Consider the following 23,407-nt stretch of genomic DNA (forward strand, 5'->3'; position numbering starts at 1 on the left):
CCATAGGGGGTCTGCGGTCCCCCACCACAAATACTCAAAATCCTGTGGGAAACACTGCATTTACTTTTATCCCTGAATATTGATACTGCATACTTACACTAAGACAAATTCCTCTTATGTAATCGTGCATATTGTGACAATAAAAGTGATTCTGATTCTGATATGAAGCAGTTAATTGATTTAATGTGTTTGTATTTGAATTAATGAATACTAAACTGGTTGCCTGTGGGAAACTGAATTGAGACGAATCTGATCTAAATGTCTCGAACGAGACATTTAGATCAGATTCCATCCAAATATGCATATTCTTATCATGTAATTTTTTTGGCATGGAAATAGTCACATTTGAAGATTCTGAACAGCAGCAAAAAGTAAAAAAAAAATCTCAGCTATCAGCAGCTTCTATCCAAAAAGATCTGTTTTCAAAAACCTGTATTGGCCGAACCCTAATTATGAGCAGGCAGTCTTACCAGACAGCAGCATGGGGTCCTTCTCCAGAGACTTCCTGACTTGGTCCGATTCGCCGGTCAGAGAGCTCTCGTCAATCTTCAGGTCGTTGCCTTGAATCAGGATGCCGTCAGCGGGCAGGAGGTCACCTGCAAGTTGGAGTTGGTGTGTTATAGTAAATGTGTGTTATATGTGTGTTATATGTGTGTTATATGTGTGTTATATGTGTGTTATATGTGTGTTATATGTGTGTTATATGTGTGTTATATGTGTGTTATATGTGTGTTATATGGTCAAACTATACCTCTGTTTCAACTGGCATGAGGCTGAGTAGATGATAACAGAATTTTCATTTTTGGGTGAATTAAGCAGAAGTTCTAAATGATTGGACGTCAAATATGCCATTCTTATAACGCTCCCTAGGGCTGGGCGACATGAGCAAAACCTCATATCCCGATATAGGTCATTTCATATCCCGATAACGATATACATAACGATATAGCATATTTTCTGTAAATTTATAGTCTATATAAAATGACCATATGGCCATTTATTTATGTAGCGGTTAAACTAGTTAAAATTTTGACAATGTCAAACTCCACAAACTGGATACATGCATTCAGAATACAGATAAGCATGTCTATTCTATACAACACAAACAAATGTATAATTAGTTGCAGGGCAGTAGAATCGTCAATATCGCCCAGCCCTAACACTCCCGCTCTCTCTTCTGTCCCCCTGCATCGTACCGTATTTGATCTGGGCGATGTCTCCCACCACGATCTCGGCCACGGGGATCTGGATGACCTGGCCTTTGCGGATGACGGTGAACTTCTGCTCCTGTTCGATGCGATTCTGCAGCCCGCGGAACTGCTTCTCCTTGGACCAGTCATTGAAGGCCGTCACCAGAACCACGATGATGACCGAGAAGAGGATGGCCGCGCCCTCGATCCAGCCCGCCTGTGCTTCACCCTCGTCAGCCACGCCGGCTCCCTCCTGGCCACATCCTGGAGAGATGGGATGGGGGATGGGGGTGGATATTCAGTAGGAGGAAACAAGATGGAGGCTAGTCTCGGCTCCCAGACAACTGGAGATCTCTGCCTACCAAACAGCTGCTAACAAACATACCGTATTTATTTTTTTACTCCAATTGTTTCCACTAGAGCCCGACGGATATATCGGTCCACCGATATTATCGGCCGATATTGGCCGATAACCGATATATCGGTATCGGCCGATAACCGATATATCGTATCGGCCGATATGTTGGCCGATATATTTTTTTTTATTTTGTATTTTTTAAGTCATAGACAACATGTTGTGTATATTTGATCTTTTTTCTTAATTCAAGTTATATTTTATATTTGTTATATTTGTGTTTTTGTATTTCTAGTTATTTATAATTATTAAATCCCCAGTTAAGTTTACTGTTTCATTGCATCGATGTCATTTTGGACAATAAAGTTTATTGATAAGCTGTAAAATATCCTGCCTACATTACATATCTCAAGTCATGTCAAGTCATATATTTGTCAAGTGTTTGATATTTGAAGGATCATTGCAAAAACATTGTGTAATATAATGTGTATATTTAATAAAAGAACATCGGCCGATATATCGATATCGGAATTGTTTTACTCCCCAATATCGGTATCGGCATCGGCCTCAAAAATCCTGTATCGGTCAGGCTCTAGTTTCCACCCAGTTCTGACAACGAAAGCTGGGAGAGAAAGTTCTCAGTTTCCAGTTGAGCGAAGCAGATCCAGACTGAGAAAAGAGTCTAAGTAGGTGGAACAAGATGGAGGATTGTGACATCCTGTGGGCAGCTATGATCTCAGTTTGTCTGGGTTGGAGAGAAAATACAGTGACATTGAATAGGAATGGAACTGCATCAGAGACAGCTTCCGTGGAGGAGGAGGAGAAACTTGGGATGATAGGAAAAAAACACAAAAAAAACACGACTTCTTTGACTGGACTGACTTTGCAGTAAAACGCCTTCGGGGGAATATGCCTGCGTCATCCACACCCACTCCAACGCTATTCCCTGCTTACCTTCACCACCCTGGCCCTCGGGTGGGTGGTAGAAAGACAGGCCCAGGGAGATGATGGCAGCGATCTCCAGGATGATGAGGGTGACGTCCTGCAGAGCCTCCCACACCAGCGCCAGGAACGTCTTGGGCTTCTTGGGAGGGATGAAGTTCTTTCCGAACGCTGTGTGGCGCTTCTCCAGATCCACCGGGTTGCCAGAAAGACCTGCGGGGACAAGAAGACAAACCAGACATTAGTTATCATTCACATTCATAGGGAAAAAGCTTTATGGTCCATCTTCTAAAATTGTTGTGGATAGCGCTTTGATTGAACTGTGCAATTGCCAAGTTTATGGTTTCAGGATGATCATAATGTATAGCAACATAGGGTACATTCGTTGGGTCGATAATATCGACAAAAAGAGGGACATTGGCGTATTAAAGTCAATACGTATTGCTAGAAACAGCAGTTTTGCAATATGACTCATGTCATATTGTCACATTATGTAAAGCCAGGTGTCACTGATCACTCTGGCACCTTTTTGGACGTGTGTGCCTGTGACCAGACTAGCAGTACCAAGTGGGAGCTCCAGCGCTCTCTGGCAGTCCAAACAGACCCGTACACACCCACCCTCAACCTCCCACTGCACACACAATCTGCTGCAGAACCAGCGCCAAGCTGTTTGACTTACAGCTTTAACAAGACCATGTATGCTGACAGGGTCTTTTTTTATAGAGATAAAGATGCATCCTTTTAAAAGGCACATTTAGAATTAAGGTGTGCAATATAAACAGACACTTTACACCACACTTACTGTATATAGTAGCTGTACATTTTTGCTAATGTCTAAATGTACCCTTCTTGTCTTGCCTGTTTTTGACTTGTGCATACGTTTCTTTCTTTCATTCTTTCTTTCTGTATGTGTGTACTTTCTGTATGTGTGTACTTTCTGTATGTGTGTACTTTCTGTATGTGTGTACTTTCTGTATGTGTGTACTTTGAGAACAAAGGAAGCCAGAGCCCAATTCCTTGTATGTTTACATACTTGGCCAATAAAGCTGATTCTGAGTTCATATCTAGACAAAGAGACAGATTAGCAAATTGCTTATTTAGGATACTGGTTACTAGCTCTAGGGTTTGGATTCTCTCTCACACTATTTTCTCATACACTGATTACTTCCTGATTGTCTTCCGGATGCTTTTGAAGCTTCCGAATCAAGATCCAATCGTGTGAGATTGCCAACGGTGCTTCTGGTGTCATACTGTGCTTCTGGTGTCATACTGGTGTCATACTGGTGTCATACTGTCCTTCTGGTGTCATACTGGTGTCATACCGGTGTCATACTGGTGTCATACTGTGCTTCTGGTGTCATACTGGTGTCATACTGTCCTTCTGGTGTCATACTGGTGTCATACTGTGCTTCTGGTGTCATACTAGTGTCATACTGTCCTTCTGGTGTCATACTGGGCAGAGTGAAAGAGATTCAGTATTGAGATTGCCCTCTGTGTCAACAATAGCAGAGGAGAGGAGGGCCACAGATGAGTCCTCATTACAACCTCATGGCATGTTTCTTTCTCGGACCACTGATTCTGCTCTGCTTCCTGTCCTGAATTGACACAGGACCCCCCCCCCTCCTTCGGGTGCCTCCTGTCCTGAATTGACACAGGACCCCCCCCCCCCCTCCTTCGGGTGCCTCCTGTCCTGAATTGACACAGGACCCCCCCCCCCCCCTCCTTCGGGTGCCTCCTGTCCTGAATTGACACAGGAACCCCCCCCCCCCCCCCCTCCCACTCAGCACCACCCTCCACGCACACAAAGGAACCGTCCCAACTGCTCTGTCTGCACACTTCCTCCAGCAACGAAGACAGCAAAAAAAAGTACAGAGGATATGTTGGCGCGGGGGGAAGTATGTATATATGTATATACTGTATATCATGTATATAATATATATATATATATATCTATATGTATGTATGCATGTATATATATATATATATATATATATATATACACACACACACTACACATATATACTTCACAAGTGTTTGTGAGGCATGCACTGTCTCATGTGTGCTTCAATATGCACAGAGGAACAGATCAACATAGGGAGGGTAGTGACACTAAGTATGTTCCTTTCAACCACCTTGCATGGATTCAGTTATTCTCAAAAACAACTGTTGTTCAGCCAAAGTGTTCTATTCTACCCTGTTCTCCTGAACGCAGGGTGGTGGAGGAGCCAAAGTGTTCTATTCTACCCTGTTCTCCTGAACGCAGGGCGGTGGAGGAGCCAAAGTGTTCTATTCTACCCTGTTCTCCTGAACGCAGGGCGGTGGAGGAGCCAAAGTGTTCTATTCTACCCTGTTCTCCTGAACGCAGGGCGGTGGAGGAGCCAAAGTGTTCAATTCTACCCTGTTCTCCTGAACGCAGGGCGGTGGAGGAGCCAAAGTGTTCTATTCTACCCTGTTCTCCTGAACGCAGGGCGGTGGAGGAGCCAAAGTGTTCTATTCTACCCTGTTCTCCTGAACGCAGGGCGGTGGAGGAGCCAAAGTGTTCTATTCTACCCTGTTCTCCTGAACGCAGGGCGGTGGAGGAGCCAAAGTGTTCTATTCTACCCTGTTCTCCTGAACGCAGGGTGGTGGAGGAGCCAAAGTGTTCTATTCTACCCTGTTCTCCTGAACGCAGGGCGGTGGAGGAGCCAAAGTGTTCTATTCTACCCTGTTCTCCTGAACGCAGGGCGGTGGAGGAGCCAAAGTGTTCTATTCTACCCTGTTCTCCTGAACGCAGGGCGGTGGAGGAGCCAAAGTGTTCAATTCTACCCTGTTCTCCTGAACGCAGGGCGGTGGAGGAGCCAAAGTGTTCTATTCTACCCTGTTCTCCTGAACGCAGGGCGGTGGAGGAGCCAAAGTGTTCTATTCTACCCTGTTCTCCTGAACGCAGGGCGGTGGAGGAGCCAAAGTGTTCTATTCTACCCTGTTCTCCTGAACGCAGGGTGGTGGAGGAGCCAAAGTGTTCTATTCTACCCTGTTCTCCTGAACGCAGGGCGGTGGAGGAGCCAAAGTGTTCTATTCTACCCTGTTCTCCTGAACGCAGGGTGGTGGAGGAGCCAAAGTGTTCTATTCTACCCTGTTCTCCTGAACGCAGGGTGGTGGAGGAGCCAAAGTGTTCTATTCTACCCTGTTCTCCTGAACGCAGGGCGGTGGAGGAGCCAAAGTTTTCTATTCTACCCTGTTCTCCTGAACGCAGGGCGGTGGAGGAGCCAAAGTGTTCTATTCTACCCTGTTCTCCTGAACGCAGGGCGGTGGACTGGAGTAGATTTCTCTGCTCAAACATCCGATATCAAAAGAATGACAATAAAAACACCTGGCCTAGCTGTGGCCAGGGAGGAGGTAGGACCACGCCGACTGTCCCACATCACATTTTTAATCAAAAGGCTGATATTGGCTGGAGATGTTGGTCTAGCCGCCGGGCACTCGGTCCCTAACAAAGCACTGCTGCCAAGTGCCATGTGTCAGGATGGAGAGAAGTCTGAGTGCCATGTGTCAGGATGGAGAGAAGTCTGAGTGCCATGTGACGCAAAGTGACAGGATGAATTCTCCGGAGAGGCCAGTGTGACAGGCTCGTCTGGCCCGTAGTGCTGTGAAGTCGGGCCGCTGCTCGCCCGCGGCTGATGGATGGATAGAGCGCGTCATTTTGGCTCCACGCACGAGAGAAGGAGTTTCGACTGAGACGAAAGTAGAGAGAGAAAGAAAGATGGAGAGAGGGTTGAGCAGCAGCAGAGAGAGAGAGAGAGAGAGAGATTTGATGAGGGACAGAAGATGATGGAAAATCGACAGATGGCAGAGTGAAGAAGCATCCATCTTTACCCCAGACTGTGTCCATCTTTACCCCAGACTGCATCTTTACCCCAGACTGTGTCCATCTTTACCCCAGACTGCATCTTTACCCCAGACTGTGTCCATCTTTACCCCAGACTGCATCTTTACCCCAGACTGCATCTTTACTCCAGACTGCATCTTTACTCCAGACTGTGTCCATCTTTACCCCAGACTGCATCTTTACCCCAGACTGTGTCCATCTTTACCCCAGACTGTGTCCATCTTTACCCCAGACTGCATCTTTACCCCAGACTGTGTCCATCTTTACCCCAGACTGTGTCCATCTTTACCCCAGACTGCATCTTTACCCCAGACTGTGTCCATCTTTACCCCAGACTGTGTCCATCTTTACCCCAGACTGTGTCCATCTTTACCCCAGACTGCATCTTTACCCCAGACTGTGTCCATCTTTACCCCAGACTGTGTCCATCTTTACCCCAGACTGCATCTTTACCCCAGACTGTGTCCATCTTTACCCCAGACTGTGTCCATCTTTACCCCAGACTGTGTCCATCTTTACCCCAGACTGCATCTTTACCCCAGACTGTGTCCATCTTTACCCCAGACTGCATCTTTACCCCAGACTGTGTCCATCTTTACCCCAGACTGTGTCCATCTTTACCCCAGACTGTGTCCATCTTTACCCCAGACTGTGTCCATCTTTACCCCAGACTGCATCTTTACCCCAGACTGCATCTTTACCCCAGACTGCATCTTTACCCCAGACTGCATCTTTACCCCAGACTGCATCTTTACCCCAGACTGCATCTTTACCCCAGACTGTGGCCATCTTTACCCCAGACTGTGTCCATCTTTACCCCAGACTGCATCTTTACCCCAGACTGTGTCCATCTTTACCCCAGACTGCATCTTTACCCCAGACTGTGTCCATCTTTACCCCAGACTGTGTCCATCTTTACCCCAGACTGTGTCCATCTTTACCCCAGACTGTGTCCATCTTTACCCCAGACTGTGTCCATCTTTACCCCAGACTGTGTCCATCTTTACCCCAGACTGTGTCCATCTTTACCCCAGACTGTGTCCATCTTTACCCCAGACTGTGTCCATCTTTACCCCAGACTGCATCTTTACCCCAGACTGTGTCCATCTTTACCCCAGACTGTGTCCATCTTTACCCCAGACTGCATCTTTACCCCAGACTGCATCTTTACCCCAGACTGTGTCCATCTTTACCCCAGACTGCATCTTTACCCCAGACTGCATCTTTACCCCAGACTGCATCTTTACCCCAGACTGCATCTTTACCCCAGACTATGGGGAAATAGATCTTCACCGGGTATAAAGAGGATGTGGAGGAGGGGGGGGGGGGGGGGGGGGAGGCCGTCTGGGAAATCAGATCAGAGAAACGTGACACAGCAGCCTGATTCCCAATCATTAACCTGCGACGGGTAGGTTTATGCTCAAATAACCCTTACACGTTTAAAGCAATATTCCACAATCACCAAGATCAGATGCAACTGGACATATCTATATCTATATCTATAAAAATAACTACTACTTTTTATTCGTGTGATTCACCCTGCACCAGCCGGCACCCAGGAGAGTTAGTACTGCTGTGCTAACTCTCAACAAACAAACTGTTAGAAGATAACGAGAGATGTTCGCGAGAGCAGAAAGTAGCGAGGAAAGCTGTTTTGGGTCTGTTGCTACGGCCGTAAACCGTTTCTCTCTGCCTAGCAACAGACCCAAAACAAGAAGGACAGCTTTCCACGCTACATCAAAGGGCTTTCTACTCTCGCGAACATCTCGTTCGTTATATTCTAACAGTTCGTTTGAAAGTAATTTTGTAATTTTGTGCTTATGGCCGAAGTGGCTGCCGTAAAAAGTTTCGTTTCACTTCCTGATCTGCCCGGCCCGCACACAGACTATAATCATCAAGACAGCACTCGCTGATTTACTCGGCTTTGATCTCATCTACTATTAGAGGTAAGATGTGAGACATCGATATTACATTTAGACTGTTTAATAACAATCGAAAATCTTGTTCATAGTTGCTTTAATAATATCATTCTTGATCTATCTGTTAGTTGTTTTAAGGGAAACCCAGTCCTTATGCCTTTCTTTCAGGCTGTGCTTGATGTGGGAGGTCATCCAGGGTTTGGAGTTAGGATATCTCCTCAACGTTTTTGTGGGAATGGTGGTGGTGACGCAGAACTTGATGTAATCGGTGATGAGTGATAGTCTGTTAACCAGATCTCCTTGAAAAATGTCCCAGTCTGTGCATGCTAGAGAGCCCTGTAGTTATGTAATGGCATCCTCTGACCATTGTGTGGCGCTGTGGGTTTGAGGCTTGATGCGTTTCAGTTCCAATTTGTGGTGCAGAAGCAGGAAGACAAACGTTATGGTCTGAGAAGCCGAGCGGAGGATGCGCTTCGAGCGCTGAATGCATCAGTAATGTTGCCATAACACAAGTCCAGAATGTTATTTTTGCTTGTGGGAACGTCCACGTACTGGTGGAATGAGGGCAGAACACCGTCGAGTCTACAGTTGTTTTATATCACGCACAATGAACAGCGGGGCTTCGGGATATTTGGTTAGCATGGAGCTAGCGCTTTCGGCTACTAGCTCCGCAGCCGCTTTGATGTTAGCGCTGGGAGGGATGTAAACACAGCCGATGATCACTGTGGGGAATTCCCTCGGGAGATAGAAGGGGGCGTAATGACAGGGTCAGCATCTCCATGTTAGGTGTACAAACAACGTTGTGGGTTTTGATATGATCACACCACCTATTGTTAACGTAGATGTAGATGCAGACCCCACCGCCCCTCTCCTGGTCCTGTCAGCTCTAATGGTGGTAAAGTGATGGAGACCGACCTCGGTGTCTGGGAGGAACTCGTCAGGCCAGGCTTCCATCAGGGCGATGATACAGGCGTCTCTGAAGGCCCTCTCCACCTGGCACTTGGCGTGCAGTAAATCCATTTTATTCCAGAGGGAACGTGTGTTTGCCAATATGATGGAGAGAAGAGAGGGGTCTGAAAGCTTGCTTCCTCAGCCTGGTGCGGACACCTCCTCGCCTGCCTCTTTTTCTCGGATGGATCTCTGGAGTAAGGATAACTGCCAGCTTCATGTCACAGAGAATAGAAGACCGTAGTTGGAGAAGATCTTCCCGGCCATAGGGGAGTCTGTGTGGGTGCTAACCTCTGGTTGAAGTGCTGTGCGGTTATCGATGATCCATAGTGTTAGGAGTGCGATCCAGAGCACCTTGTATAGATCCAGCATTTTAGTCGTTACTAGACAATATAGAATATAGACTAACGATCAAGACTTATAACTGATGAAAAACACAGGAAACTAGACAGAACAGGGCGCTGACATGAACGCTAAACATGACATGACAGACTGTCATCGCAGCGCAACATGCGGCGTAGAGCAAAGCACTATATAAAAACTGGTCTCTAAGTTGTTGATGATTCCCGCTCCTTCCGCTCCCGTTTTTTTCCTGTCCCGTCCCAATTACGTGATGAATAGTGAAATGGCTCCCATCCCGAGGGAATCCCACAGGAATCCCGGAACTCTCAAAAAAATGTCAGCCTCTAGTATGCATGCATATACTCTATATACTGTGTAGGTAGAATACGGTATATTTGCATCTCTATATATCAATTCCTATATACAGTAGAGTTTGTCAAGTGCATGGAAGATGTGGTGTGTGTGTGTGTGTAAAGTATTATGTTGTTTTCCGCTGTCCTCTTCATAACCCCATGAGGAAAATCAAACAATACACATTTGGTTTAAAAAAAACACAATAAGGAAGCAATGCTTGCCAAGTTGACTTCCTCTCCTCCCCCCTGCCATGGCTTCTCTCAAAGCTCCAGCTACTGTAGCTTCCTCTCCTCCACCCGGCCATGACTTCTCTCCTCCACCCTGCCATGGCTTCTCTCTTCCACCCTGCCATGGCTTCTCTCCTCCACCCTGCCATGGCTTCTCTCCTCCACCCTGCCATGGCTTCTCTCCTCCACCCTGCCATGGCTTCTCTCCTCCACCCTGCCATGGCTCCTCTCAAAACTCCCGCTCCTGCAGCTTTCTCTGTCTGTATTACTCATCATGTGAGTAGAGTCATTGGGCAAAACTTGCAGATATGACTTGTTTTATGACTAGATCTATTATTTTTGAGTTATATTCATGAATTAGCAGCATGCCAAATGCTGCTAATATATTGCAAAAATATGTGGGCCTACTTTACTTTGTGATCTTTATTTTGACAGCAGTGTTCATCTGCCACCCTGGCCTGATGTATCATCAGTGGCCATCGTTGAGCTTCCCTCAGGAGATGCAGATGAAAGGACAAACGGACGACACCGGCCCAGTCGTGGTGTGGTAACGGGGCTTCCAATCACAGCTTTTCTCCTCATCTCTTCAGTCAATTATTTCCTCATTCACTGCTTCTCTATTCATAGCCTTGCACCCATTTATTACGATCTCTTCCCCTCTCCCTCTGAGCCATGGAAATATTAGCAGCAGGTTTTGATGCCAAACTCCAATGTTCAGATAATGGCTTCCCCCCCCCCCCTCCATCCAGACTCCTCCTCTACCCTGTCAATGTTCACCTCCATATCATCAACACTCATTCATCCTAAAAGCTCTTTACAGCTATCTCTTATCTCTTAACAGCTGTTCATCTGTTTACATTTCTACTCTCATAATGGCATCATCTCTCTACAGTAATTGCTGATTGATACAACGCAATAGTAGTCGCATTTCCGCAATGCAGAAAACACGGGGCGGAATCACAGAATTTGCTAATAAAAAATGGACTCAACTGTAAAACATGGAATTTTTCAGAATTTTAATTAATTAATTAATTGATTTGAAAAAATTATCAAAAGTACACCTAATGATTGTAGTAACCTAAATGATTTCATAAAATAGGCCTAGAGAAATACTTTTTACGTTTTTTTAAATGGGGTGTTTTGAGAAAGGGGGTGGGTCTTGTGTGGGACTCTTACGTCACCTCACAACTTGGGTGTCACTTTGAGGAACATGTCAAAGAGGCCGTCTGTCTGAGGCGGCAACAAAACAAATCAACAAAACAATATCGACTCGAGCCTCTAAACTCAAATTGGGAAAAAATGGGGAAGAAGAAAAAAAACTGAATTAGGAAAATAAATAAATAAACTATTTCGCATGGCCCTACATTTGCTGTTCCAAATGCCTGCTGTCTGTCAGGTGTTGCCGAGGGAAAGTGATGTGTTTTTTTCTAGTTTGTTTGGAATACACAGAAGAAGAGGTTGGCATGAGCAGCGATAGCCTGAACAGATAAGAGAAAAGAGACAGAAAGAGAGCGCCTGGCTTAGTGCGCTGCAGAAACACCACAGCAATGACCACGCCGCACCAACGATGGCAACACAAAATCAAACAAACGCGATTCTCGCAGATTACCACTTAGAGGCAATAAACTATGTGCAATCCAATTCAGGCTGATGCACAGGGGCTCTTATTGCACAATGTACTGCCCCCTCCAGTTTATTGTTAAGCTGGTAATGATCTGTCACGGCCAATCTACTGTGGAGAGTCAGTGCAGATTGCTGTTTTCTTCTTCGGGGTGGAGAACTGAATGGAGAGAACCCAAATCCTCCTGGAAGAATGACGGCAAAATTAAGGGATTTGCTAAGCGTTCACACCGCCCTGTCTCCACTGTTTCTCTCCAGCCCCATCGCCCTTCTGCATGTCTGTCTGCAAACCAACGTCTCACGTGAGGATCTAAATGCTCTGCTGAGAGCGTGAGGAGCAAAATGCTCTGCTGAGAGCGTGAGGAGCAAAATGCTCTGCTGAGAACGTGAGGAGCAAAATGCTCTGCTGAGAGCGTGAGGAGCAAAATGCTCTGCTGAGAGCGTGAGGAGCAAAATGCTCTGCTCAGAGCGTGAGGATCTAAATGCTCTGCTGAGAACGTGAGGATCTAAATGCTCTGCTCAGAGCGTGAGGATCTAAATGCTCTGCTGAGAACATGAGGATCTAAATGCTCTGCTCAGAGCGTGAGGATCTAAATGCTCTGCTGAGAACATGAGGATCTAAATGCTCTGCTGAGAACGTGAGGATCTAAATGCTCTGCTGAGAGTGTGAGGATCTAAATGCTCTGCTGAGAGTGTGAGGATCTAAATGCTCTGCTGAGAGTGTGAGGATCTAAATGCTCTGCTGAGAGCGTGAGGATCTAAATGCTCTGCTGAGAACATGAGGATCTAAATGCTCTGCTGAGAACGTGAGGAGCAAAATGCTCTGCTGAGAACGTGAGGAGCAAAATGCTCTGCTGAGAACGTGAGGAGCAAAATGCTCTGCTGAGAGTGTGAGGAGCAAAATGCTCTGCTGAGAACATGAGGATCTAAATGCTCTGCTGAGAGCGTGAGGAGATACAAAATGTCTTTCAGAGAGGTGCTAATGTAGGGCTGGTTATCTCTCCTAATTATTTGCATAGCACTTATTAGAGTTTACAAAGTGTTTCAACAATCAAATAAAAGCAAACACAACACAGATATGTTCGAGCCATAGTAAAACAGAACATGTTTAATGTGAAGATTGATGGATACTTAGATCCAAATTGGAGATAGAAAACAGAGAGTGAAACTGCACCCTGGGGTGGGGGGGGCTATGCTCTGGTGTGCAGAGACATGGGCAGCAAAGGGAAAAGCTCCTTCAGGCTCCTGATAGGCTGCTGAGGCGGCCTGATCTGAGTGAGTCAGTCAGTCCCTCTAGCAGCAGACTGGTGGAATCCCTCCCTGGCACTGCGGGCCTGTTGCCATGAGCAGAAGCCTCGCCGGGCGTTGTGGGAGTCTGTTTTGATGGCAACAGAGATCAACACTAATCCTGCGCCATTTCCCTGCTCTCATGGGTACTGCCTTTGCAGAAGGCGGGTGTATGTGTGAGATTGGGAGCGAGAACAAAGACAGAAGTTAAAAAAAAATACATAAAAAAAATACATTATTATCAGACGTGCCGATACCAATTTTGCATAACCACTATCACTACCAATTATTGAAAGGAAACACGCCAATATTTTTGGAAGATTCACCTATTTGCAATATTCCAGAGAATATAGATGCCTTTCTCTTCTCTGTGCGTGCAGTAGAAGATGCGATGCACCCCTCCTGCTAGTTAGCTTAGCACAATGAATGTTAGTCGAATGGTACAGCAGCATACCAGTCACCAAAAAGACACATTCCAACAGCGGCAAAATGCTCGATATAAATTGTAACTCGTGTACTCACGACGCTATGAAATAATCCATGAGCAACTAACGTTTGTTGCGCTGATTGGTTGGGGCATTTTGGTTGGTAACACAGGCTTTGAGAATCCCGGGCCACTTACTGATACTAATGCTTAAATTAACCCACTCATATTCTGGTTTATTTCAAGAAAAACACTTTGGCTAGTGGAAATTCTAATTGGCTGGTAACTTTAAAATCTAGCAGCCATATTGGCAGGTGGTCAAAAAAGTTAATTTCAAGCCCTGCAGGGAGAGCAGGTGGTGACATACATGTAGGAGTGAGTGAGAAAAGGATCAAATATTGGTGGTTAAGACTGAATAATGACTAGGGGTGTCACGATACACTCAGTTCACGATACGATACGTATCACGATACTGGGTTCACGATAACGATACGATACGATACGATTTTAACAATATTTTTTTAAACTTGAATAATGACAATATATGACTGGAAAAGTAGTATTTTATTTGAAATGCACAAATACAAAACATGCTGTTGTGGGAAATTGTTATTACAATAACAACTAGAAAAAACATGAGATTGGAGATAAGGCTTATCTTGAAATAGAATGAGTTACACCGTCACTTAGATTTACTTTGAACTAAAAGGTTTCTCAGCAGTATAAATTCTCATTATGCATCTTCAGTTTTTCTTCAAACTCAAACAACAAGACTTTTCTTAGTCTATTTTTTATGCTTCAGTTTTTCCTATCAAGTAAACAGTTTTGCCAGAAACTCAATTGAATGGTTTCTCTCCTGTATAACTTCTCATGTGTCTCTTCAGAGACTTGTTCAACTGAACTACCGGTACTTTCCACACATTGAACTTCAACAAACAAAGACGTTTCTTAGTCTATTTTTTGGGGGGGGGGGGGGGGGGATTTTTTTTTTTTTTTTTTTTTTTTTTTTTTGCGATATGAGATTTCATCTCAACGATACATATCGTGACGTTTTACTATCGCGAAATTTCGTGGGACGATATATTGTGACACCCCTAATAATGACATCACAACTGTTAATTTAACAGTTACAAATGTAAGTTATTCCTCTAAACCTGCCTTCAAATGCCCCAAATTGTTCACGCCGGCGCCATTCGGTCCCCCGCCCTCAGCAAAATCTGGCCCTCTGGTAGCGAGGACATTTTTTTATGGCCCTCTCTATCATCAAAGTTGCCCATCCCTGACCTAGAGTTTGCAACGAGAACAAGATTGGTGTCAAGTTTGTGTTTCGTGACGTCCTGCATGTAGCAGGCAGCGCTTGTTATGATTGGTCTACTTTTGTACCAGGGACAGAGACATACAGACACATACAGACAAACCCTGTTCCAGACACCACAGTCTGTGGCCGCGCTGTCAAAAAATATTGATGGACTGGCTAAAAACAGCTTATTCAGAAAGTCAACATAGAAAAACGGATTCAGAATAGACAAACAGATAGAAACAGCTTAATTCAGGACAAATGAATAGATAAAACCAGCTCATTCAGCACAGGCTAACAGATTAAAATAAGTTCAGAGATAAAAATCGGCTTATTTTCCGAAAAAAACAGCCGTGCAGTAGGTTAGGCCGAATAGTCCTGAATGCATTTAGCACTCCACCTCTACACAATAGCTGCCTACGTACAGTATGAACTAGACAGCATTTCAGCATTTTCACATCAAGAGACAGCTTATCTCTTGTTGGAAAAGTTTTCCATCGAGCCAAAACTCAGTTCAGATATCAGGAAACTTCATTTGCCTATCAAGAGTACGAGTGTTTGGGACCAGGGTGGGTGGAATTTTGTTGATACTGTAATAAAGCTTGACGATTCTTATCAAGTTATTTTGGCACAGCAGAGAAAAAGCATATTTATGTGCTCTGGGAGCAAACTCTTCTCTGCGTCCAGTGCATCCGGTCTGGAGAAAAAACAAACTCTGATTACAGTCCCTGGAACGTACGCTAAGCATCTGTCTGTGATCTTTGCCGCAGTTTACCTTCTCTGCAATTACTGCCCGGGGGGTTTCTTCAGCGTTTTACACCAGTGAATGACTGTAGAATGGCTGGATTAGATGCTTTTGTTTTGGTGTGTCCCTGCACAGCTTGGATAGAGCTAGAAAAATCCTCGTTTATTGGCAGCTTCAGTTGAAAAAAATATCAGTATCGGCTTGAAAAAGAAAAGACAAAACATAACCGTCAAACCGTTTTCTGCCTTCAGAATCAGAATCAGAATCAGAATCAGAAAGACTTTAATGATCCCCGGGGGGAAATTGCGAATAAGCCAGCCTCAAGACAGACATCCTTCACAAGCCCTGGTTCACAGTCACACCATAGGCATCTCAGAAGCAGCGCTGAAGCAGTGCTTCAAGCTCTGAGCAGGAGCCTTGTCATTCACACCGTTCTGTCCACGCCTCGCTCCGTTTTGCCCCGGCGCTGCCCTGCTCCTGCTCACAACTTGCATTGACTTCACGCCTGGCTGCTCAAGTGCAGCGCGCTGCATGCTTGGTATAGAACAGAAGCTGAAATGATGGCTGCAGCACGCGTGCAGCGTAGCTTCAGGGTGGTGTGGCGTGTGTGGCTGGTGTGATCGGCCTCGCCTGTAAACAAGGACGCTGAAATGAAACTGCCTCCGCGCTGCGTTGCTTCAGCGTTGCTTCAGCGTTGCTTCAGCGTTGCTTCAGCGTTGCTTCAGCGTGGGATATGGTGTGTTCGGGCTGTAAGTTAGATTTGCATATTGTTTAAGTTGGTACAATGATACAAGAAGATATATGACGTTTCGATTATGGAAGTCTTAGCTTTGGGTCAAAAGTTACGTTTCCAGTATATGAAAGGAATTTGGTCTGTTTAGTGTTCAACGCATCTATTTTCGGCTATGAAAAGGCTACTCCATGCTGCTATAGTCCATGCTGGTGCTGTGTTTGAATGACTTCCTGGTGGAAGTTCTGAACAGCAATACAAAATAAATAAAACATTCTGAATAACTTAGAGAAGTTATCTGACAAACATTGTAGCCCGTCTCAACGACTTAGTAACTCGTAATGATAGTCATTTTGATTCATCTGAAAATAAAATGAAAAAAAGTAATACATAATTCTGTGGGGTGTGACATTGTCATTATTATTATTATTAACGGGGATTTATTCAGTGTAAACTAGGCTAAAGCCGAACAAATGCATAATGTAGTGTGGAGATCATGTTCTGACGTCGGAATCTTTGTCACGGTGGAACAATAAACAAAGCGCGCTTCCCTGGTGCTTTCATGTTAGTAATGGTGTTGATTGAAGTGGCAGAGAGTCTGTAGGTGAACAGAGTCTGTAGGTGAACAGAGTCGAGTGTTTCCCACAGGATTTTGAGTATTTGTGGGGGTGGACCGCAGACCCCCTAGGGTGGTGGGGGGCATGCACCCCCGCAATTTTTTTTTTTTACATTTTAAAGTAAAATGCATGAATTTGGTGTACTTTGAGAAAGCTTAAGAGCAAAATTAAAAGGCTAGATCTATGAAGAACATGTCATCATTACTGTGCTGTGGGTTTACAATGACAAACTAAATTTCTCCCTATAGGTCGGGGATACTCAACTTGCTTTGCCACTTTCGTGAAATGATAGAAGGCGAGGGGCCAGTTAATAAACAAACAATATACATTTTTCTGTAGCGGATTGTAGGTTTTTGGGGTGTCAGCCGGAGTTTAGCCTGACAATGTTGTGCACACCGGATAGTTAGTTAGGTTAAGTTAGTTAGGTTAAGTACATACATAAGTGCCTGTGTAGCGAGCAGATGGCGGTATTTGACAATTTAGCTGCTAAATCATAGATTACTGAAAGATATTCCATATTCCAGACTGAAATGCTATAACAGAAGTATTGGCCAGAATGACATGAACATTTATTGGACACTTATTCAGCGGGTATCTTGCATGTTGCGTTCAGGTGCACTGTAAAAAGAAAAGAAAAAAAAAAATTTTTTGGTCAACATCTTTTTGTGGCGGTCAAAATCCTTTTGTGGCGGCCCGCCACAAATTCCTTTATGTATGGGAAACACTGGAGTCTGTAGGTGAACAGAGTCTGTAGGTGAACAGAGTCTGTAGGTGAACAGAGTCTGTAGGTGAACAGAATGGAGACTGAGCTATTTGACTAGGATGAAAAGAAAAATGTGTGGTGCTTCCGAGACAAACGAGACACAGATCAGAGAGCTGTGGGCATCCTGCTTCCTTCACCACACTGTCTCTGAGATATTTTCTGATGTTTCCTCTGTGAAAACAAAGTGAGCTGAACATTGAGCGTGACGTGATGTTTCCTCTGTGAAAACAAAGTGAGCTGAACATTGAGCGTGACGTGATGTTTCCTCTGTGAAAACAAAGTGAGCTGAACATTGAGCGTGACGTGATGTTTCCTCTGTGAAAACAAAGTGAGCTGAACATTGAGCGTGACGTGATGTTTCCTCTGTGAAAACAAAGTCAGCTGAACATTGAGCGTGACGTGATGTTTCCTCTGTGAAAACAAAGTGAGCTGAACATTGAGCGTGACGTGATGTTTCCTCTGTGAAAACAAAGTGAGCTGAACATTGAGCGTGACGTGATGTTTCCTCTGTGAAAACAAAGTCAGCTGAACATTGAGCGTGACGTGATGTTTCCTCTGTGAAAACAAAGTGAGCTGAACATTGAGCGTGACGTGATGTTTCCTCTGTGAAAACAAAGTCAGCTGAACATTGAGCGTGACGTGATGTTTCCTCTGTGAAAACAAAGTCAGCTGAACATTGAGCGTGACGTGATGTTTCCTCTGTGAAAACAAAGTGAGCTGAACATTGAGCGTGACGTGATGTTTCCTCTGTGAAAACAAAGTGAGCTGAACATTGAGCGTGACGTGATGTTTCCTCTGTGAAAACAAAGTCAGCTGAACATTGAGCGTGACGTGATGTTTCCTCTGTGAAAACAAAGTCAGCTGAACATTGAGCGTGACGTGATGTTTCCTCTGTGAAAACAAAGTGAGCTGAACATTGAGCGTGACGTGATGTTTCCTCTGTGAAAACAAAGTGAGCTGAACATTGAGCGTGACGTGATGTTTCCTCTGTGAAAACAAAGTGAGCTGAACATTGAGCGTGACGTGATGTTTCCTCTGTGAAAACAAAGTGAGCTGAACACTGAGCGTGACGTGATGTTTCCTCTGTGAAAACAAAGTGAGCTGAACATTGAGCGTGACGTGATTTGAAAAGACGTGCAGTGCAAAACACACTCATCACAGCCACTAATACAGTCATATAAGACTTTAGCTCTCGCAAACTGACTTACTCACCTTTCTTGCCAAATATCTGCATTTCCCCCTCCCAAAATATGGAACTTTATTGTTATCATTCTAACAAAGTGATCGCACATTTTATTAGATTTTTCTTTATTTTTGAAAAAGCACACAGACTGATGGAACAATCTAGTGACAAATGTCACACACAAAAAGCGGTTTGATAAAGTTGAAGTGTGGAAGTTACCTTTTGATCTACACAACATAAATTACTGAAAGAAAGGTGAGAGGAATGGTCATGATCTTGATGTTATTTCAACAAAGTTAAACTTGACTAAATAGTGGGGCTCAAAAAATGCACTTTCAATGTAAAGTAGGTCGCTTCCGGAAAGAAGCGCCAAAATTTGCACAAATACTCCTTGTGGATTGTTATTTTGATAAAAGTAACTGGCCACGCAGAAATCTCGATCTTTCCAAGATGGCCGCCATTTCCCGCCCCAAAAACACTATTTTGGGGGCAACTTTGGGTAGAATTGTCCAATACGAATGATCTTGTTATCAAACCATACATTTATGACCACAGAGAAGCCAGATTTGTTCCATGTAAATTTCTAAATGGCTGCCATTTCAAAGATGGCTGCCATTTCAGCTATTTTACCATTAGTGGGGCTCAAAACAGCACCTTTAGGTCGCTTCCGGAAAGAAGCGCCAAAATTGGCACAAATACTCCTTGTGGACTGTTATTTTGAGAAAAGTAATTGGCCACGCAGAAATTTTATTTTTTTCCAAGATGGCCACCATTTCCAGCCTGAAAACACTATTTTGGGGGCAACTTTGGGTAGAATTGTCCAATATGAATGATCTTGTTATCAAACCATACATTTATGACCACAGAGAAGCCAGATTTATTCCATGAAAATTTCAAAATGGCTGCCATTTTAACTCATTGAGTGCCAAGGACGAGTATGTTCGTCAATTGCGTTTTTTGATGGTGGGACGTGGATCAAAGCCTCAGGCATCTCCTGTACAAATATTGTAGCTATTGAAGGTGTATAACCTATTTTACGGACTCATTAGGTGGCGACAGTGCTCTCCAGATTAGAGAAAGGATTAGAGAAAGGGGCGGCTTTAGCTCAGGAGGTAGAGCGGGTCGGCCAATGACGCAAGGGTTGGCGGCTCGATCCCCGCTCCCTCCCAGCTGCTGTCGCTGTGTCCCTGGGCAAGACACTTAACCCTCCTTGCTCCCGATGGTGTGTAGGCACCCTGCGTGGCAGCCTGCCGCCATCGGTGTATGAATGGGTGAATGTAGACTACCTACTGATTGTAAAGCGCTTTGGATAAAAGCGCTATATAAATGCAGGCCATTTACCATTTACCAAAGGTCCGGAAAACAACAGGAAAAAGCCCCGTGATGAAAGAGAAACCGCTCATGCTGCAGACAGAGCCATATAGATTGCTCTGTCTGCAGCTGACGTTGGCTGCGAACAGCAGTCAATCCGCGCCCACAACTGAGCCCCTCTGCCTCTGTCTGTCTGTCTGCATAGTTTCTCCACACGATTAGCCGCCAGAAAGGCAGCACCCGACGCCGAAGGGCCAAACCTTTCCCTGCAGTCCGGTTTGGCATTTTACGTGTCGCGCTGGGAGCCGAACGGAGCGCTCCGAAAATAGACTGGGTGCGTGTTAGGCTGTGTGTTAGTGTGGGGAGGAGTTTGCAGCTGAGGGGGGGAGAGGGGGGTGGGGCACGCAGGGCACCACACAACTACACCACGTCACTACATCAGAAAATATTAGCTTCAGACTCAGTGAATGTGCTTGAAATGCTTCATTTCACAAAAGGCGGAATAACTCAGCTTCTAATTTGAAACGTGTCTTTTTGCTCAAAACAACCTATCTTCTCTGGCTCATAACTAAAGAACGGAAAATGGTATCAATAAACTTTTTTTTGCAGATGATAGAAGAGAGTCTCATCGTTCTTTGTGCGTGTTCGGGGTTTACATAGTAATATCACACAATATTCTGTGGGCCTCGAGAGATCACTGAAAACGCTCTGAAACTCTGGCACTGGGAGCGTCCGTTCTCCAAAAGTGGCTGGCACTCAATGAGTTAAAGATGGCTGCCATTTCTGCTATTTTTACCATAGGATTTCACTGTCCAGGGCGATTTTGATGATTCTGGTGTCAAATGACAGGTTTTTAACTATGGAAATTTCAAAATTATACATCAGAAATCATTTGTATATCTCCTTTTACCATTTACTCTAAAATACTAAATCTCTAAAATACTGTTGTTTATGCATATTTTCACATTACTTTGAAAATATATGCAGAGTAAATGGCAAAAGGAGATATACAAATAATTTCTGATGTATAATCTTGAAATTTCCATAGTTAAAAACCTGTCATTTGACACCAGAATCATCAAAATCGCCCTGGACAGTGAAATCCTATGGTAAACATGGCTGAAATGGCAGCCATCTTTAAAATGGCAGCCATTTTGAAATTTTCATGGAATAAATCTGGCTTCTCTGTGGTCATAAATGTATGGTTTGATAACAAGATCATTCATATTGGAAAATTCTACCCAAAGTTGCCCCCAAAATAGTGTTTTCAGGCTGGAAATGGCGGCCATCTTGGAAAAAAATAAAATTTCTGCGTGGCCAGTTACTTTTATCAAAATAACAGTCCACAAGGAGTATTTGTGCCAATTTTGGCGCTTCTTTCCGGAAGCGACCTATAGGTGCTGTTTTGAGCCCCACTAAAATAAGTTTAAAGGGGGATATGACAGAAAAAGTTTGGGAACCACTGGTCAAACCCGAGGGGGTTGTTCCGGTTGTTAGCATTGAGGCCAACATGGAAGAACCAAAAACTGCAGCTTCTCGAATGACCACTTGATGCTGTCTCCAAAAGGGACTCATTCCCCATTCACCCCAATGTTGAAATGCCTGACTTTACAGCAGAAATAAACATGTTCACACTCACAGCCTGGTTCAAAAAATGGTTTCGGTCCCTATAGCTACTCATAAACTCATTTCCTCTTCTAGTCTGAGATTGCAGTCACTTCAGAGGATTTCTATGAGGGGGCGGGCTTCGGTCTTCCCTAACCAATCACTAGAGGCCAAGGTGTCCACGGCAACCGGCGGCCGACAGCACTGCACTAGTTAGTAGTCATGCATAACAGAAACAGAAACAGGCTATCTCTGCTTTGGCTACTAAACTGCCTTTATATGAAAAACTAATTTACACAAAACTCCCCTGGGCAAGTAAACGGATAAATAGATCAATGTAATTCCTGCATTAACTAGTACTAATTAACACCACCACAAACAGCATAATCAGTCATTAAGAAACATGCTGTCCCATTCAATTAAGCAATATATCACGAGAGCAAGTGTGTTGTGGTGAATATATCCCCCTGATCAGTTGTTATCCCACGAGGCCGCAGGCCGAGTGGGATAACAACTGAGCAGGGGGATATATTCCACAACACACGCTGCTCGAGTGCTATATTGCTTTTATAAAAGGGTTCCAAGTATAATAATATAATAATAATAACACTATAAGTCCGACTGGCATGGTATTCTGAGAGTCAGTTTGTTGAAACACTACTGTAAGGCGGGACCTCTAGCAAGAAGATAGATTTGATTGGATCGTTCTGGAGACTGAAGTCGACATTGGCCAATCCTGGCGCTTGGCTGAGAGCTTTCTGGAAACCCAGGCAGCTCGAGCGCAGCGTTGCATTCTCAGGGCTTGCCCGACACCAACTAACGTTACGGGGTTAAATGCGGGGTTAAATGTGGAGTTAACAGCCTTTCTTTTGCAAAGAAGACATTAGCCCGCATCTATTCTTGTACAAAACATCATTTTCTGCGAAGTATTAGTAAAGTTATAAGCGAAGATCGATTCACAAGGATCTGACAGCTGTCTCCGCCATTTTTTTTTTCTACGTTGTCATTTGAGGTAAGCCTTATTATTACTCTCTTAGTAAGAGAGTTGCCATGGCAACCAATAACCCATGGCCATGGGTTATTGAACTCGGTTACTGGAATTATACAATGGCTGTGAACCAATCAGATTGCTTGATTTGAGAGAGCCATTTTATAATTAATTATAATGTCCTCCCTGTATTACTGGATTCTCTCTCACACTGTCAAATCATTTGATCCAATAATTGACTCCATGACTGCTTTCATGTTTATTACTAATATTACCACAGGTTTAGGTGGGCTGCAAGTTGTTTTACTTGCCTAAACATAACGAGGAAACCGCCTCCCCACTGAATGCATCCATTCGTAGCCTTATGCAGGAAACTGAATGGAAATGGTATGGTAAGATATCATATGCATATTATTATTTATCCTGGGTTAGTGTCACATGGTCAAAATTCAGTTTCAGAGGTTTTTCTACCCTGACAGGGATGAAAATGATCAAATGTAAAGCTAATTTGTTCTTCCTCATCTTAACGAGATGTGAGATTGTGCATCACCTTTGCCCCAGAAAGATGATTGTATGAAGAAAGTGTTTTCATTTTGATGAGACGCCTCCCTCTGGACCGGCCCTCCACTCTGCTTAACCCATTGATACCTGATGCAGCATTTGTGTGTGTATCCCTTTAAGGCCGCGAACCGCGT

At 44.4% G+C, this 23,407-nt stretch overlaps 1 protein-coding gene across 1 annotated transcript in view; it reads right to left on the bottom strand.

The window, feature by feature from the left end:
• Positions 1 to 23,407, bottom strand: part of LOC310798995 (plasma membrane calcium-transporting ATPase 1-like) — a gene marked incomplete at its 5' end in the record, with an annotated part of 104,812 nt that overhangs the window by 66,953 nt on the left and 14,452 nt on the right. Inside the window, 3 exons of the mRNA XM_083661563.1 lie at positions 471 to 596; positions 1,197 to 1,454; positions 2,500 to 2,700. Coding sequence (XP_083517689.1) covers positions 471 to 596; positions 1,197 to 1,454; positions 2,500 to 2,700 — 585 coding nt within the window. The remainder of the gene's footprint in view (positions 1 to 470; positions 597 to 1,196; positions 1,455 to 2,499; positions 2,701 to 23,407) is intronic.

Source organism: Poromitra crassiceps, assembly GCF_964638095.1.
Source record: "Poromitra crassiceps genome assembly, chromosome: 27".
In the NCBI taxonomy this organism is placed as follows: Eukaryota; Metazoa; Chordata; class Actinopteri; order Beryciformes; family Melamphaidae; genus Poromitra; species Poromitra crassiceps.